Source organism: Pseudorasbora parva, chromosome 23, assembly GCF_024679245.1.
Source record: "Pseudorasbora parva isolate DD20220531a chromosome 23, ASM2467924v1, whole genome shotgun sequence".
NCBI classification, from domain to species: Eukaryota; Metazoa; Chordata; class Actinopteri; order Cypriniformes; family Gobionidae; genus Pseudorasbora; species Pseudorasbora parva.
In genome coordinates this window covers 23,934,993-23,952,385 of record NC_090194.1, presented here as the reverse complement: position 1 = coordinate 23,952,385, position 17,393 = coordinate 23,934,993, and the positions used below count along the sequence as shown (strand labels likewise).

Genomic DNA, 17,393 nt, shown 5'->3' with positions numbered 1-17,393 from the left:
TATTTCATACAAATGTCTTAATGATTCTAAAAGGTTTATTTCCACAGAGCAATGCACTAAGGGATATTTTCTTTAAGCACAGGAAGTTGTAATGTTCTTGTAATGTAGTTGTCAATTAAACAATTAGATCAGAGTATCTTTCTTATAGAGACTTTTATGCCTGGTTTTTCACTTTTTTTACTGTCAAAAATCAATCACAAGCCAATGGAGTACCTTTTTTTTTTATTAGCTCTTAATTTTATAATGCATGCATTGAATATTTGTTAAATCTGCAAAGTACAAACATTAAATTGAATTAGACATGAAAAATGTGCAAACTGTTCAGACTTCAGAAACATTGAACTATAACATCATAAACCAAACTGGCCTGCAGGGTAAGTACAAATAAAGCAAATTATTTTTGTTCTTTTGTTTGTTTTTTGGAAAGAATAATACAAATCAAATGAAAATGGTCCTATATGTTTGGTTTCTAAATTCCAGTAATGCATTACATATTCATGTAGGAGTAAGTGATTGATTAGGGAGTTCCTTGGTATTAAAATTATTATTTTTGGCATAATCACTGTCAAAACAAAAATGTTTATAAAGACCACATGACCTCCAGCTGACGCAGCATAAGTAATTACTTTTGATGCTGTAATGGTTACATCAGCTCAAGTTCTGTTGAAATGCTATTGAGAGGTTATAATTAAATTGGTAATTCCCCTAGGTCATTGCTTTAAATATTAACATTCAATAAAATAAATAGAATATTCTGAAAAACTAATTAAACAAAAAACTATGCCACTGTTCAACAAAACACAATTCAATGACTTCCATGAACATCCACTCTGAAATGTTCTATGAACACAAATCTTTTGCAAGCAGAGATATGCAGGTATTTCAGTCACATAAGAGCTTCCTTATGAGGTCACGTTTCTCCAGGAATAAATGAAGACAGTGCATCTGTAAACAGACCTCGCTGAACTCCATCCACTTAAAGAACGGCAGAAACAAAACTATGCAAACAAAAACTACACCAAGATTACACATTCACATGGTGTAAAAACTTAAGCTGTCATCGAACTTAGAATAAAGGAATCCTTGTCAAAGTTCCACATGACACATTTGCAAAAATTTATTTGCCATTTTTGCTGCAGCTGGCAAAAGTTATGTATTGGCCTGAGTTCCTTCTGTAATAAACAACTGTACGTGCTACGCAACCTAAAAATCTCAAAGGAAGTGTATGTAAGACTGTGACCAAAACTGGTACTGCAATCACTTTCAAATTACTGTAGAGGTGTATCCCCTCTGACTCAAGGTTGCCAGATAGGCTGCAGGATCAAGCAGGAACGTTTATAGCTGCAGCTGTGGTAACTAGAGCAGAGCTGGCAACCCGGATGCCGAAACACTACTGACTTTGTGATTAGTAGATAGGTGGAGGGTGGAGCTTCAGGGCAAAACACATGTCAACATCAAGGCTTTGAGGGCTGCAAAATGACTATCCTGGCTGGACAATTTCAAGTATTTGAAATTAACATGATTTCTTAATGTCTAGTGACATCAGGGCCATGATTCAATTAATTTATGATTAATTGAAATACATTTACTTACATACAGTTCCTTCAAGAGTGCTTATATGTTACAATTCACACCATCTGCTGCACAATTTAGCCCTCAAATGAAGGCACAAAGCTGATAGTATAATGCTGATGAGGTTGAGATGAAAAAAAAGAATGAAAACAGGAAAAAATAGTGTTAATAAATGGACAGTAGACCAAAAAAAAATTTTGATAACACTGAATACTACATTACGTTTTCCACAAATAGAGTACATTAATGTAAAGATCTAGAAGAAAAGTATTGCACTTTCTTCTGAATTATCACAAAATACTTGTGAGGGTACAAAATACAAAAACTTTACTAAGTCCTCCTAAGTCATTCAGACCCATTAGTTGAGGTTGATGCTTCCTTATGAATTTTACTCAATGGACGAAATTCCAATAAAATACTGCATTGCACTTGCATGTTAATTCAAATCCATTAACATCTGCAAAACCATTCCAAAAAAGTGCATCTTGGTTAGAAACAAATACTGACATTTTTTGGCCTACAAAAAGCAATCCCAGAGATGAACCTGTACACCGGTAAATACATTAATAATTGGACAGACAAAAACCTGAAGGTCATCTTAGGGTATTTTGGTCAAATAAATGTGCATTTCAGAAGAAAAAAAATGTGTTAGTCACCACGCCATAAAACCCAGTGAAAGAGTCGTCGAGTTCACTCAATGTCTGGTATGAAGATTCTGTGCGGATATGATCGAAGGTTAAATCAATCCATTGCAGTGACGTGCTGCAGGTCATTTCCATAGAGATGAGATGAGATGATGCTGCTAACCTTAAGGCATTAAATCTGAGGGCTATGTGGTCTTTCACACAAAGTCTTGGAACAAGAGAATCCTTAAGAGAGGAAAAATAATCCTGGTGGGTAGTCCTGTAAGGAGGGAGAGAAACCAGATTTGTGTAAGAATAAACCAACACTGGAAAGATCCATTTAGCACACACTTTGGCTATGTTCACAACGCAAGTCTTAAGCCTTAAACTTGCATCTTAGCCTATGAGTCAATAAGCCTCATCATCTTCATACATGTCGTACCCAAGTGTTGTCACACAGTGTGATTTGCACGATTTTAGAAATCCTTACAGTGTATCCTGGGCTTTAGTCAATTCCGATTTATTGCTTTTTGTAAAGTTGTTCACATTTTAAATGATTCCAGTGCAAACAAATCATGGTCCTGGACTGGGCTGCATGTGCAAAAGAACAATAAAAAACCTCACACAGCAACGCTGTCATACGGAAGCAAACACGGTATTTAATTGATTACGCATTTATTTCTGGTGTATTCTGCTGCCTAAACCAACAAATGTATGCACAAAATGTTTTTGTTTTTTTTATATTAAAAAAATATTTATGCTACAAGCCCTCGTGTTTTGCTTGTCACTGTAATCTGACATCACTGTCCTTCCACTGACTGATAACTTTGGGTGTAAAATCTTTAATAAAATCTGCAAGACTTGAATTAGGTGTCTAAGAGGGAGAAATACAAAATGTGCAGTGGTGAGGGTTTCAGACTCGCATAATTCCTGTATCAGATTTTAGGACCACATATGGAAGTGGCCCAATTTTGAAAACATCCCAGTTGAAACTAAACACACCTCTATGGCGATGGTGAGGTGCCACCGGCGGTAGTGTGCACGTGACACACTATATGACATGCAAAAAAAGTTTTGTATAGAATACAACATTTGCAATAGCAGTTGCTATTTATAACCTGTACCTTTTAGCTGTATGCGTTTTTTAGATTAGCGTATAAAAAGGCTAATTAAATAATTTTGCCTCACACGCCATATATGGCGTTTCCTTAGTTTGAGCGTGGCCAAATCCATTTTTTATTTCTGCATTCCGCAAATTAATTTTGTGTTGAGCAATGGACCTGGTTGGGAAACCAAATACTACATCGCCGATCTGGGATCATTTTGGATTTGTGCCTAACGAAAAGTTTTTATTCCCCTGCATGTTACGAATTCTGTTTGAAAGTTGCAACGATTTATAGTTTAATATTTAACTTTCTTATTTACCCGTTTATTTCACTTTATTATCTCTGATGTTTTTTTTTTATATATTTCAATGTTAGCAGGCTGTGTTTCACTCAAGTGCTGTAAACAAACACGTTTGTTAACAGATGTTTGAGCCTCATTTTATATCTTTTTATATATTATATGTGCATTGTTTTATTTAAAAGCAGACATTCAAGCTTTCTTTAAACATCTTCATGTTTGTGTGATAAGTTAAGGCTATAGGGCAGTGTTTTAGTTCATTGTTTCAGTTTCAGTTTCATCCCCCACCCCGAACCCCACAAACACCGTGCCACCGCGGTGGTTGATCAATAACCACCACGGTGGTAAAAAACTGCCATGTTTTCAACTCAAAACAGAAAACCTTTAATGGGTTTGCCATTTTGACAACCTTGTTGTCTGTAAAACACCAAAGAAAATCCCCATTCAAACTAAGGCGAAGTCTCACCTGATTAGGACTCATTCTCCATGGTAACAGAAACAGGCTGACATACCTCTGGAAGACAAATCCAGACTGATCAGTTTCATAAACGCATACATTTTCCTCACAATTTTATGTAGTCAACATGTGTATATTAAGGAGCTCCTTAATATAAAGCTCACTGCTCCTTAATATAAAGCTCCATAAAGCTTCAGGGAAATCATTGGACTTTTACCAATATATAGTGATAATAAAAACCACCATATTTCACAATGTTTTCTAGCAATATAAGCAGTGTAAAAGCTCAGCTGTGACATACCTATGTTTGCAGGACTGCCATCTTTCTGCTCCTCAGAATGCATATCGTTGCCTAGGAGATGATTCTTTGAGTCACTCAGTGGTCTGGGGTTTGTCTGTCCATCAACAGTGCTGTTACTATAACAACCATAATGTGTCAGTCACAAACACTTACAGAGATTTTCACAGTCCCAAAATAAACCTCAGCCTGGATTATGTTTTACTATTAACAGTGATGCTCTGAGGACATTTGTGGGAAACCAGAATTCTAGAATGTCTGAGAATAAAAGAGACTGCACATAACTAAATGATCTAAAACAGCTGAAGGGAAAAATAATCACGGTTAAATTTGTGCTCATGACTTATTGTAAACAAATTAGATTGTAATTACCATTTAATGGCCTGTTGTTCAACATTGCCTTGCTCTGAGTCAACGTTGACCAGGCGGGTAGGGAATGTGTAGCCATCGCCCAAACTACAGAGGAAAAAACAGCTACTCATGCTACCATAACATGCCACACAACACTGAATAGTTTCCCATTAGAGTACTTATAATCTTAAGATTAACTTAAAATTAAAATGATCATTAACTTATTTAATATACACTTCTGTAATTATAAATGATTCATTGTTGTGTATTATATTTAAAAAAAAAGTATATATACTTAGGTTGATTTAGAAAAATTAAAAATTATATATATAATTTTTAATTTTTTTACCTGCTGTAAATGGGTATGCACCAACATAGCTTCTGGTCCCCAAACACCTGGGTGATATTCTTGCGGAAGCCCAGAGTGAAGCCATTTTTATCTGGGCCATTTCTAAACACTGGTGCCCTGAATGCCTCTGAAACAAAGGATGAGAGATAAGAATGAGTGTCTGTGCCTGTTCTCGACAAATGAGTATTGAAAGTAGTAATGAAAGAATAATCAAACTTCATTTTAGGGCACACAAAAGTTGTGTTATTTTTATTTTGTCCTGAAGTTTGACATAAAAATTTCTTCATAAGCTCGCTCACAATCAATTGACCACATTTCTTTTACATTTGCCTTTTATCAGCAAAGTTTTATTTATTTTATTTTAAGTTTTATTTCAAATAAATCTTTTATTTGAAAGCCACGTTTCTAGCATCGGTAGAATGCGGTTTTACAATCTTAAAAATATATCTAAATTACGGCACATGCTTTCAATGCAAAATGCTGAACAGTTAGTACATGCGATCATGAACTCAAGGCTAGATTATTGTAATGCTCTACTGGGTGGTTGCCCTGCTCGCTTAATAAACAAACTCCAGCTGGTCCAAAACGCAGCAGCTCGAGTTCTTATTAGAACCAGGAAGTATGATCATATTAGTCCAGTTCTGTCAACACTGCACTGGCTCCCAAGGTTATTTTCGTAAACGAAAACTGAAACTAAGACTAAAACTATTGGTCAAAAAACATTTTCGTAAACTGAAATAAAATTAAAAAATCTGAATAAATAAAAAACTAAAACTAAACGAAACTAACTACTCTTACTAAAAAACTAACTGAAATAAAATAATAATTAGCAAAAATAAATATTCGTTTTCGTTATTAATATGCCCTATTTAATGTGATGGAAAATCTGACTGTGGCGGTTGAGGGAGTGTCTGCATATTGCGCAACTGCGCGTGAAGTGATCTGAGGAGGAGATTAACCGCTGTCCTGTGACGGACGCGTGCAGACAGGCAACACATCGCTAAACGGCAGTTCACTAAGAATCAAATGCGTCCGTGGCAGTGAAATTGGAAATAACACAAGGTAATGAGATGCACGTTGAACTTCTTTTAACTTAAGCTCACTGTTTTAGAATGCCGTTTCTTACGCGACGAGAGACGCAGGCGCAAAAGTCAGCAACTAATAGCAAGTACTAGCCTACTGTGCGTTTGAGATTTCATGTTTGCATAATATTGACAGGCTCAAAGGTGTTATCATAATCATTTACATTATATTATATTATTATCTGTGTAGAGACATTTCCCCACAAAGTATGGAATACCAGGATACACACACACACGTTTGTTTCACTATATGAGTGAGGACATTGCATAGACTTCCATTGATTTTATATCAGGTTAATGATATTTTCTATCCCCTAACCCAACCCCTATCCCTAAACATCCCCATCCCAAGAACGTGAAAAACAATAGATTTAAATAAAAACATGTTTTTGCCGATTTATAAGCCTTTTTAACTAGTGAGGACCAGTCAAATGTCCTTATTAGTCAGTTATCATAATATTTTACTAGATAAGTGAAGACATTGGCCCCCTTTACAATTATAGCACAACACACACACACATACACACACACACACACACAACAGTGTGTGTTGGCTGTATTCAGATGACTTTAGCTGTGGTCTTACACTGCTAGCCTACATTGTACTACTGAAGAAATTAAAATAAGCTTTTAATTGTTTAACAATATTTCATCTTTGTTATGAATGAGTTTGTCTGGAATTTATAATTTTTACTTTTATATTTTACTTTGCATTTATTTTGTTCTTTAAGATACTCAGAGGATCTATGTCAAAAATATCAATTTTTTTTTTTTTTTAATATCAAAATATAGTTTATTTCATTTTTATCTCCAGATCGTTGTTTGTATAGGTCATAGTTTGACTCGAGCTTTTTTGCTCAAAGGTGAAGACCCAACTTTATGCATGTTTTGTAAGACCTTCCTGGGTTTAAACAATAATGCTCGTTTATCAAGTTATTTCACTTAAGGATGTTTAGTAAGATTAAACTCTAATCTGTGCAAACATTAAACTTTGCTGAAATTAAAAACCTTGATTTGGTCTCTACACTTCATTATGGTAACTCTGCTAAACTATAATTACTAAAACTAAAACTGAAACTAAATAAATAAAAACTAAATAGAAATGTATTTGCAAAATAAAAACTAAACTAAAACTAGCAAAACCATCTGTAAAACTAACTAAAACTAAACTGAAATTTGTAGCAAAATTGAAAACGATAATAAAATAAAAACTAATTTCAAAAAGCAAAACTATAATAACCTTGCTGGCTCCCTATTAAACATTGCATACATTTTAAATTCTTGCTTATTACTTACAAAAGGGGTCCCCAATCTCGGTCCTGGAGGGCCACTGTCCTGCACAGTTAAGCTCCAACCCCAATCAAACACACCTGAAACAGCTAATCAATGCCTATAAATCCATTGAATAGCTGGTTCAGGTGTGTTTGATTGGGGTTGGAGCTAAACTGTGCAGGACAGTGGCCCTCCAGGACCGAGATTGGGGACCCCTGACTTACAAAGCACTAAATGGTTTAGCTCCCCAGTACTTAAGCAAGCTCTTAACACATTAAACTCCATCACGTCTATTGCGGTCTCAAAACTCTGGCCTGTTGATAATACCTAGAATATCTAAATCAACTGCAGGCGGTCGATCCTTTTCCTATTTAGCACCTAAACTCTGGAACAGTCTTCCCTAGCATTGTTCGGGAAGCAGACACACTCTGTCAGTTTAAATCTAGACTAAAAACACATCTCTTTACTATGGTATACACATAGAAGATTTTTAACTCTCATTATTCAAATCAATTGACTGATTGTTAGGCTGCATTAACTAGGTCAGCCGGAACCGGGAACACTTCCCATAACACCTGATGTACTTGTTACATCATAAAAAGAGTGGCATCTACACTAATGTTAGTCTCTCTGTGTTAATAGGCCAGAGGAGAAGTGGCACCCTGACTGAGTCTGGTTTCTCCCAAGGTTTATTTTTCTCCATCATGCCCTGATGGAGTTTTGGTTCCTTGCCACTGTCACCTTTGGCTGGGCTTGCTCAGTTGGGGACACTAAAATTATGATCAAAGTTATTCAACTAGTTATACCGATACAATTTATGATTTAGGTTAATTAATTCTATAAACTATAATACGGATCTGCCAACATTGTCGCTATATGATAAATTCAAATAAGCTGATAACATCACCGTTTTCTCCAGAACGACTGTACAGCCAAATCTAATTTTGATGCAATATTATCCTGTTTGAAGCTGCTTTGACACAATCGTTATTGTAAATAAATATATAAATAAAGTTGATTGATTGATTGATTAATTGATTGATTGATTGATTGATTGATTGATTGATTGATTGATTGATTGATTGATTGATTGATTGATTGATTGATTGATTGATTGATTGATTTGTTGTCTGAACATGTGGAAGCACTTTCCCTTAGTAAAAGCTAATGATGAAAAATAGGTCATTATTTGCAATAGGAGATAGAGATAGGAGGACTAGCAGATCAAACAGTGACAGGAACCTGGACAGGAATTGGAATGTGGAAATAATCCAAATCTAAAGAAGCAATAACTGTATTTATTATATTTAGTGTTTGCAGTGAAGCAAAAGAAGAAGGACAAAAAAATCACAATGTAATATACAGATATTAAACAGTTTTCTGTTTTAATTGAAATGGTGTTATTTTATTTTGTGCCATTTAAACAACTAATCAGTTTTACAAAAGAAATTGATCAACAACTTTTCTTCAAAAACATTTCATATCATCACTGTAAAGCTACTTTGAAGCAATCTGTGTTGTGAAAAGCACTATATAAATGAAGATTACTTGACTAGACTTATGATATGTAGAAGCAAGTAATAATAATAAGTGTGATAATAATGGCTAAAGATTAATTAAACTTTTTTTAAAAATATAATAAAAATTACAATGTAAAGAAGAAGAAAAAAGAGGAGGAGGATTGGAAGAAGTTAAGGAGGAGAAGGATGAGGATGAGAAGAAAGAGATGAAGTAAGAAAGGAAGGAGAAGAAGCAGCAGCAGAAGGAGGAGGATAAGAGAGAGAGAAAAGAGGAGAAGGAGAGGGAGAAAAAGGAGAAGCAGACGAAGAAACATAAGGAGAAAGAAGAGAGGGAAGAAGTAAGAGGATAAGAAATATGAGAAGAAGCATCAGGAGGAGGAGGAAAGGTGGAAGAGAAGCGGATGAAACAGAAAAAGAAGTGGGAGGAGAAAAAAAGGAGATGAAGAGGTAGAAAAAAAGGAGAAGGACAAGGAGAACAAGGAAGAAAGGAATACGGAGGAAGAAAAGAAAGAAAGAAGGAGAAGAAGAAAAAGCTGGAAGAGGAGGAGCAGACAAGATTAACATCTTACCTATTGTGGTTCTGTTTTTTCCCACCAGCCACAGATGGTAGCTGAAGAGTGACAGGATACTGATGAAGAACATGGCCGCCACAAAGAATAGGAATAACACATGGAACTTTGCATGAGTGTCTGGTAGATGATTCTGTTAAGTAAGAAAGTAGAATGTGATACAATAAAAATATACATTCATTAAGTATCCCAATGCAGTCTGTAGATCAGCATTTCATTACACTACAAAGGCTTATTCAGGCAAGACGGGTCATTTGTAAGGTGCTTTACAAATATATTTAATTGGTGTGATATTTTTTAAGAATAGTAAATTAAGTAAACAAAATAACTCCCCACTTTAGTTGTAAAAATACAGCCTCCACCCAAATACACCATTGGTGGAGTAAAACTTGTTGCTGTTAAGCTGTCTTGCTGTTAAGTCTGAATATTAAGATAAAACATATTTTTAATATTAAAAATATATATATAATAATAATTACACACATAACCTTTAATATTGCAAGATGTCCAAAATTGTTTACTGGCATTAGATGTAGTTGCAGGGCTCAAGAAAGCCTATTCATCTAACTGTGCCAACAATAACATTCATAAGCTGACTGTTGCACCTCTAAAAAGCATCTGTATAATTTGATATGCTAAATAGCACTCTTTGTTACAACACTGCTGTTTATTTTTATCAGTGAAAGAATGCAAAGCTAAATAATTCAAAAGTGCAACGCAAACAAACAGCAACAGTCACAACAGTGCAAAGCAAGCATGAGTGGTTTACCTCCGGGCAATGCTCTATAGCCCTCCGTCTGCAAAGCTTCAGACAAAGTGTTAAAAACACAGACAGAATGTTAGAAGCAGACACATTTTCTTCCATCTTTCTGTGTCTCAGAAACTGACATGCAAACACAAAAGGTACTTGCGTGGCATTTAAGAACATTGAAAATGTTTTAGTAAAAAACAGAAATGGACTATATTGTCAAAAAATTTGGGATGCCCGCCTTTACATGCACTTTAAGGACATCCCTTTCTTAATCCGTAGGGCTTAATATGGAGTTGGCCCACCCTTTGAAGCTATAATAGAGCTTCAACTCTTCTGGGAAGGCTTTCCCCTTTTAGGAGTTTATGGGAATTTTTGACCACTATGAAAGCACATTTGTGAGGTCAGGCACAGATGTGGTCTAGCTCTAATCTAATTCATCCCAAAGGTGTTCTATCGAGTTGAGGTTAGGACTCTGTGCAGGTCAGTCTAGTTTCTCCACACCAAACTCACTCATCCATGTCTTATGGACCTTGCTTTTTTCTTTGCAGACATATTGGAACAGAAAGGGCCTTACAAAAACTGTTCCAACAAAGTTAGGAGCATGAAATTGTTCAAAATGTCTTGGTATGCTAAAGCATTGAGAGTTCCTTTCACTGGAACTAAGGGGGCCAAGCCCAACCCCTCCAAAAAAAATACCCCACACCATAACCCCCCTCTACCAAACTTTACACTTGGCACAATGCAATCAGGCAAGTACCGTTCTTCTAGAAAACGCCAAACACATACTCGTCCATTATATTGCGTGATCACTCCAGAGAACACGTCTCCACTGCTCTGGCATGCTTTAACCACTGCATCCAACTCTTTGCATTACACTTGGTTATTTAAGGCTTGGATGCTGCTCAGCCATGGAAACTAGGCTTGCTGTGATAGTCTGTGTTGTCAGTGTTCAGGTGAAACAGCACTAGCCCACTGCGGCATTGCCACCACTGTTGTTTTCGATTTTATAATAAAGTAATACGATTTATAGTAATAAAATAATTAAGTTCAGTTTGAAAACAGACACTAGAAATAAAAACTGAACGCGTCTGCTCAATACAGTGTGAGCCAAACGAGTTGCAGTACAAACGAAGCAGGAGTTAGATTTCACTTATCACAAGATCGAAGAGCTGACAGACAAGAAGATAGCTGAAGATTTGGTTTCAAAGTGAAACGTAATGGCGATAAAATGATCTGAAGGCCACATGGCTATGGACTATTGCAATGAGCGCCTCAGAATGCGCTAACCCCTGCTCTGTAATTGTATGTGGCCTACCAATCCGTGGCTGAGTTGCTGTTGTTCAAAACTGCTTCCTCTTTGTTAGAATACCACTAACAGTTGACCGTGTTAGTAATAGTGATGAAATTTCACAAATGGACTTATTGCACAGATGGCAACCTGTGCCATAATGGTAATCATGGTACATGCTTGAATTCACTTAGTTCTTGAGAGCAACCCATTATTTTACAAATGCTTTTAGAAGCATGCGTGCCTATGTACTTGATTTTATACACCTGTGGCCATGGAAGTGATTGGAACACCTGAATTCAATGATTTGGAGTGGTGTCCCAACACTTTTGGCAATATAGTATAAATATTACTAGGGCATATAAATTAACACACATTATACACTGCTATTCAAAAGTTTGGGTTTTGTAAGATTTTTTTTGTTTTTAAAAGAAGTCGTATGCTCAGCAAGACTGCATTTATTTAATTAAAAAACACTATAAAAACAATATAGTGAAATAACTTAAAACTTATAGGATAATCTCTCTCACTCTCTCGCCATATTTTGGTCACAACCAAAACAATGTTGTTCCACAAAATGCATGCAGTTTTGTTTTTTAACCGCCAAAAGTTACAGTGTACCTTTATAATTTATTCACATTCACATTGGAACTCTGCCATCTGAACCCTGGTGCACCATCTGGTGCCCACTTCTAAGCTAATTCTGGAGCCATTTAAATTAAATATGAACAGAACATGGACCAAAGACATGTAAATTAATCAAAAACGGGACATGGTGTCACAAGATGCAACCCTAAAAATGTCATAATGCTGAAGCATACCTGTTGTTTATTGTCAAAGTCACAATGTTCCCCATCACAGCTTGGTAAAGGCATCAGAACCTAACCTCCCGCAGCAGATCTTTCTTGTGACAGAGGGATTCCTGCCATTGTTTACATATTTTATAAGCTCTTCACGAATTCTCAGCTGGTCAAAATACCATGTAGGCTACGCACATACAATGAAAGCATTTATCATGCCCAGCACACAGTTTTGTTTTGGATGTTTGGTAAGTTCCTTCGTGAAATATACGTAATAAAAGCTGGTTGTGAACATATCCCTATGCCTTTAGGTTTGGTATTAAAATGCCAATTTGAACACTAAGCGGATACTGAACCAAAATGAACTAAGCAAACCAAACAACAAGTGTGAACACACCCTTAAACTCAAATCAATAGTGTACATTCAAATCAATATAATACATAATAATAATAATAATAATAATAATATTTATTTATTAGCATGTAGCTATGAAATTAAGCAGGATATAATAAGGTCAATAAATCTAAAATAAATAACAGAATAATCCACAACGATGGATGAAGGCGATTTGCTTGTTTATCTTTGTTATATTACCACCTGTACATTATCATCATTATTTCGATTATCTGCAATTCATTTTCACGAGAAAAAACAGATAGATGGAAACGCGAGCTAAAGTTGGCGCTTCCAAATAGCACAAGGTGAGAGAAGCAAGAAGTGTGAGAAATGAGAGGAATCAGATGATTGTGTGGACTTACTGTCCAGAACTTGATAAAGTACTGCAAAACTGTGGCGGCAATGTAGACGCAGTACAGCATTGAGTATGCCAGGAACAGCACAAAGAACTTGTAGTTGGAAAATCCAATACAGTTATTAACCCTGAAAGACACAGCAAAGAGTCATGATTATGACTCTCTACATAGTAGCTCAAGCACAAAGGTGACGGCTTATGTGACAACATAACTTCAGGTAATAAACTGATCGCAACTCAAGATGCACGTACCATGGACAGTGGTGATCCATTTTCAGCACACATCTGGGAAAAACAAAAAGGATCAAAATAAAATGTGCAAATCCAAGACAAACAAGATAACTATGTTTTTGAGTGGACTCACTTGTCGCAGGTAGAGCAGTGATGACATCTGTCTGGTTTGATCAGCTGACAGCGATCACAATAACGGATAGCTGAGGAGACCCAGAGGACACATAATTCAGAATCAATTTTGGATACCCAACCAAAAGTTTGAGTTTTTTGGGTTACACTTTATTTTAAAGAAGACGTAGTTAAATTGTACTTACTGAAATAAGTACTATTATATTAAAGCTGCTGTCCGTAACTTTTTTTGTGTTCAAGATTTACAAAAATTATATAATAAGAATGTACATGAATCCATTTTCCAAACCATGTCTTTGTCTTACCCTGAATCATTATGGTACACTTATAATAAGTATTTATATTGGTACTATTTTAGGCCAGACTGGTAGGTACCGCTGCGGAGTAGCACAGTCCCTGCGTGATCCGCCATAGATATAAACAGAGAGAAGTAGCTCCGACTGCAATGTTCTTCCGCAAGACGCATGCAGTTCTGTTTATTAACCACTAGAGTGCAAAAAGTTACGGACTGCAGCTTTAGGTAATATTAAATAATTACATTGATAATAAGAAATGTTTGAGCACCAAAATATTGATAATTCAGCTGATAATAAAATTTTAAAATGTATTAAAAATAGAAAGCAGGTGTTTTAAATTTTAATATTTCACAATATTAGTTTTAAAGTAGTTTTAATCAAACCACTTTAAAGCATTAGTGTTTTTTAGCAGCATGAGCATATGTTGCACAGTTATTTCCATCAAGAGTTGTATACATTTTTGGTCAAGATTTTGTATTGAAAATGCATGAGTCAAATACTCTAAGTCTATTCAAGCACATCCCAAATACTTTCAATGAATTATAGGTCTAGACTCAAGAGGTGCCGATTCATGTGTGAAAAAAATTCTTCAAGCTCCCTCCTAACCATTCTTTCACAATTTGAGCATTGTCATCCTGGAATTTGGCCATGATGCGTCTTCCTACATTGCTCCACACTCCCATCAATAAGGGTTACAAGAAATGTTGCTAAACATATAACATGCTAGAAACATAATAATCAATTGTTATTATCAATCACTAATGATCAAATTATATAATATTGAGCATTTGCCAATTTAAATCTAAACAGTGACTTTTTTTGGATAGTTTACCCAAAAATGAAAATTATCCCTTAATATACTTACCCTCAATCCACCCTAGGTGGTCTTTCAGATGAATACAATCTGAGTTATATTAATAATAATACAAAATGTTTTAAGACTAGTTTTAAAGATATCCAATGATTTTGCTTCCCTTATGTTTGCTGGGAGGAAATTCCACAGTTTTGGAGCATATGCTGAGAAGGCCCTGTCACCCCTGGAATGAAGCCGTGTTTTAGGAACAACTAATAGACAGCTAAAGCACGTAAAGCCTTATATGTTAGCATTAAAATTTTTAAATCTACATGACCTGACAACAAGCCAATATAACATCTCCAAAATAGGAGTTATAATGGTTACCAACCCTGGCCCCAGTTAGGATTCTAGCTGCAGAGTTTTGTAGATGTTGTAATCTGATAATAGAAGATTTAGATATTCCAGCGAGGAGAGAATTACAATAGTCAATTCGTGAAAAAACAAAAAAAATAATAAATCTTTCAGGTACAGAATAGGACAGCATAGGTTGAATATATGCAATGTTTCTAGGATGAAAAAAGGAGGCCTTAACAGTATTCTGCATAAAGGGCTCAAATGACAGTGTCATTGAAGATTTTTAAATTTACATTGTAACTCCAAGGCTACATCATCAACCGAGAGATCTATAGATGCAGTATTACGCAGCTGATGGGGAGAGCCAAGGAGCATAACTTCATTTTTGGAACTGTTTAGCCAAAGAAAACTGTTAGACATCCACATCTTACTGTAATTCCTCAAATAAAGACGGGGGCCTTTATTTACCTGACTGTGTCACATGGTGTTTTGGTGTTGGTTTCATGTTTTCATGTTCAATAGCTGTCTCGTTTCGTTAAATTTTGAAGGCTGCGTCCTCCGGAGGACACATCCTGTGTAGGATGCAGTATACGGAGTGTCCTCAATCAGAATTAACCCTCTACGGACCTTAGGCACAAAACTGTCCAAAAGCATTTTTTTATTTATCTTTAAAAATACTTCCCTTAATCTGAGTGGTACAAGACATGGCTACTTTTTCTAAGTTTGTCACCTGAACATAAAAAAAAATACATTGACTTGATTTTACGATGTTAAGTGGTTGAAAAAAAAAAAACTCCTTAATTGGGCCTTCGTGGACAAAAATGTCCACCCATAGGAATCAATGGGAATTTAATAGATTTCAGAGCTTTTTCATTTTTATTTGTCCAAAAAAAAAAAAAAAAAATCCAACACAATGATGATCATACATACACAGAAATGAAGGTGTGAGTCTGTACAACATTCTGAATGTGGCAAACACTCACACATGCATGCACACACACACACACACACACACACACACACACAAACACACACACACACACAAACAAAGCATTTAATGAGCCTATAACAATGCGTTTTTTTTTTTAATTCACTGTCACTGACACATACAAAAACAAAGAATTGAATGAGCCAATGACAGACACACAGTAACCTGCTGCCACAAGTGCATGTAAGCATGCAACCTAAATTTGTTCAACCTTTCTGCTAACCTGTTTACACTAAGCAGAAAGTTAACACTTTTTGTTGTTGTTGTTGTTGTTGTTGTTGCTATTGTTAGGTTCATTGTTATTCTTACCTGTTTGTTCCATTAACCTTTTTGAGTTATTTAAATTTAATGATTTTGTTTAAAAAAAAAAAAATGGTACATGATCTCCTACTTTGTCATTTTCTTATTGCATGGTTAGATTTTTCTAAGCATGTTTTGGCATATTTTTATAGTCTAAAACAACAATTTTTTTTTTTTTAATTTACAATTTTAACTTGTGATAAAATGTAAAATTTAAGAGGTTAAATTCGTTAAAACATTGGTTTATAGAGTTCAGCCTTCATGCAGCTATGCATATTGCAGCCATTGGGTACTATTATTGCCATCTAGTGGCTACTGAAAATTATTAATTTTATACCAACATAGGTCACCAGATGTCACCAAAGTCATCACATTTTTAGGGTTTGGCTCTCTGAACATACTGGAATTGTTTGTTTCACTAAAATTAAGTTACTAATAAATATATAAAAATAAATATATAAAATAGATATGTTTTACATAAAAATGGTACTTTTAGTGGTAAATAAATTCAAAAATTCCAAAAAAAAAAAAAAAAAAAAACTGCATCAATGGATAGTTTTTATATTATTGAAGATATTGACATAACATTTATTTAAAAACCTTTTTTGAGGTCACACCTCAGACCCCCGTGGACAAAAGTGTCCACTAAGGACCAATGAAGGGCAGTTAAGTGAAGGTCTTTTGAGGGACACACAGGCAGGAAGGCCTCGTTGCACTCTCACGCCAGTTATGAATGAAAATGATTTATAACTTAAAAATGACTATGAAATGTTTCTTGTCTTGACAGCAATGTACTGTTCTAAACGTTTAAAATGCACTAAACATTTGTAATCCTGTTTACCACAATCTGTTTATCTGTTTGAGGTAATAGAGCTTAAAAAACAAAAACAAGCTTAAACTACTTGCATTCAAACACCGCACCTACACTTGCACGGTGGTGCCGTATTTTCATATAATATAAAAAAAATGAGTTGTTGTATATCCAGCCGTGAAGGATACACCAGATGTACACTCCGAAATCCTGTCAAAGAAGGGCGCATTCGAAGGCTGCATTTGGAGTGTCCTACTCACTTTTTTTAAATGAGACGGCCTTATGACGTATGCACCCTTCACATTGCGACCTCCAGAGGACGCAGCCTTTCGAAATGAGACACAGCTACTGTCAGGTTTTGTCATGCACTTCCTGGTTTTGTCATGTTTTCCCTGGT

The 17,393-nt window shown here is 35.5% G+C and overlaps 1 protein-coding gene across 2 annotated transcripts in view; it reads right to left on the bottom strand.

The window, feature by feature from the left end:
- Positions 1 to 205: 205 nt before the first annotated feature.
- The window catches only part of zdhhc20a (zinc finger DHHC-type palmitoyltransferase 20a), a 30,695-nt gene continuing 13,507 nt past the window's right edge, over positions 206 to 17,393 (bottom strand). The window contains exons 5-14 of one of the 2 annotated variants that reach the window (XM_067432745.1): positions 13,453 to 13,522; positions 13,341 to 13,373; positions 13,096 to 13,216; positions 10,267 to 10,302; positions 9,498 to 9,630; positions 5,055 to 5,181; positions 4,727 to 4,810; positions 4,358 to 4,473; positions 4,066 to 4,113; positions 206 to 2,475 (exon numbers count right to left, since the gene is read on the bottom strand). In XM_067432745.1, the coding sequence (XP_067288846.1) occupies positions 4,070 to 4,113; positions 4,358 to 4,473; positions 4,727 to 4,810; positions 5,055 to 5,181; positions 9,498 to 9,630; positions 10,267 to 10,302; positions 13,096 to 13,216; positions 13,341 to 13,373; positions 13,453 to 13,522 (764 nt within the window). In that variant the 3' untranslated portion in view covers positions 206 to 2,475; positions 4,066 to 4,069. The remainder of the gene's footprint in view (positions 2,476 to 4,065; positions 4,114 to 4,357; positions 4,474 to 4,726; positions 4,811 to 5,054; positions 5,182 to 9,497; positions 9,631 to 10,266; positions 10,303 to 13,095; positions 13,217 to 13,340; positions 13,374 to 13,452; positions 13,523 to 17,393) is intronic. The other variant, XM_067432746.1, reaches the window with a different exon arrangement.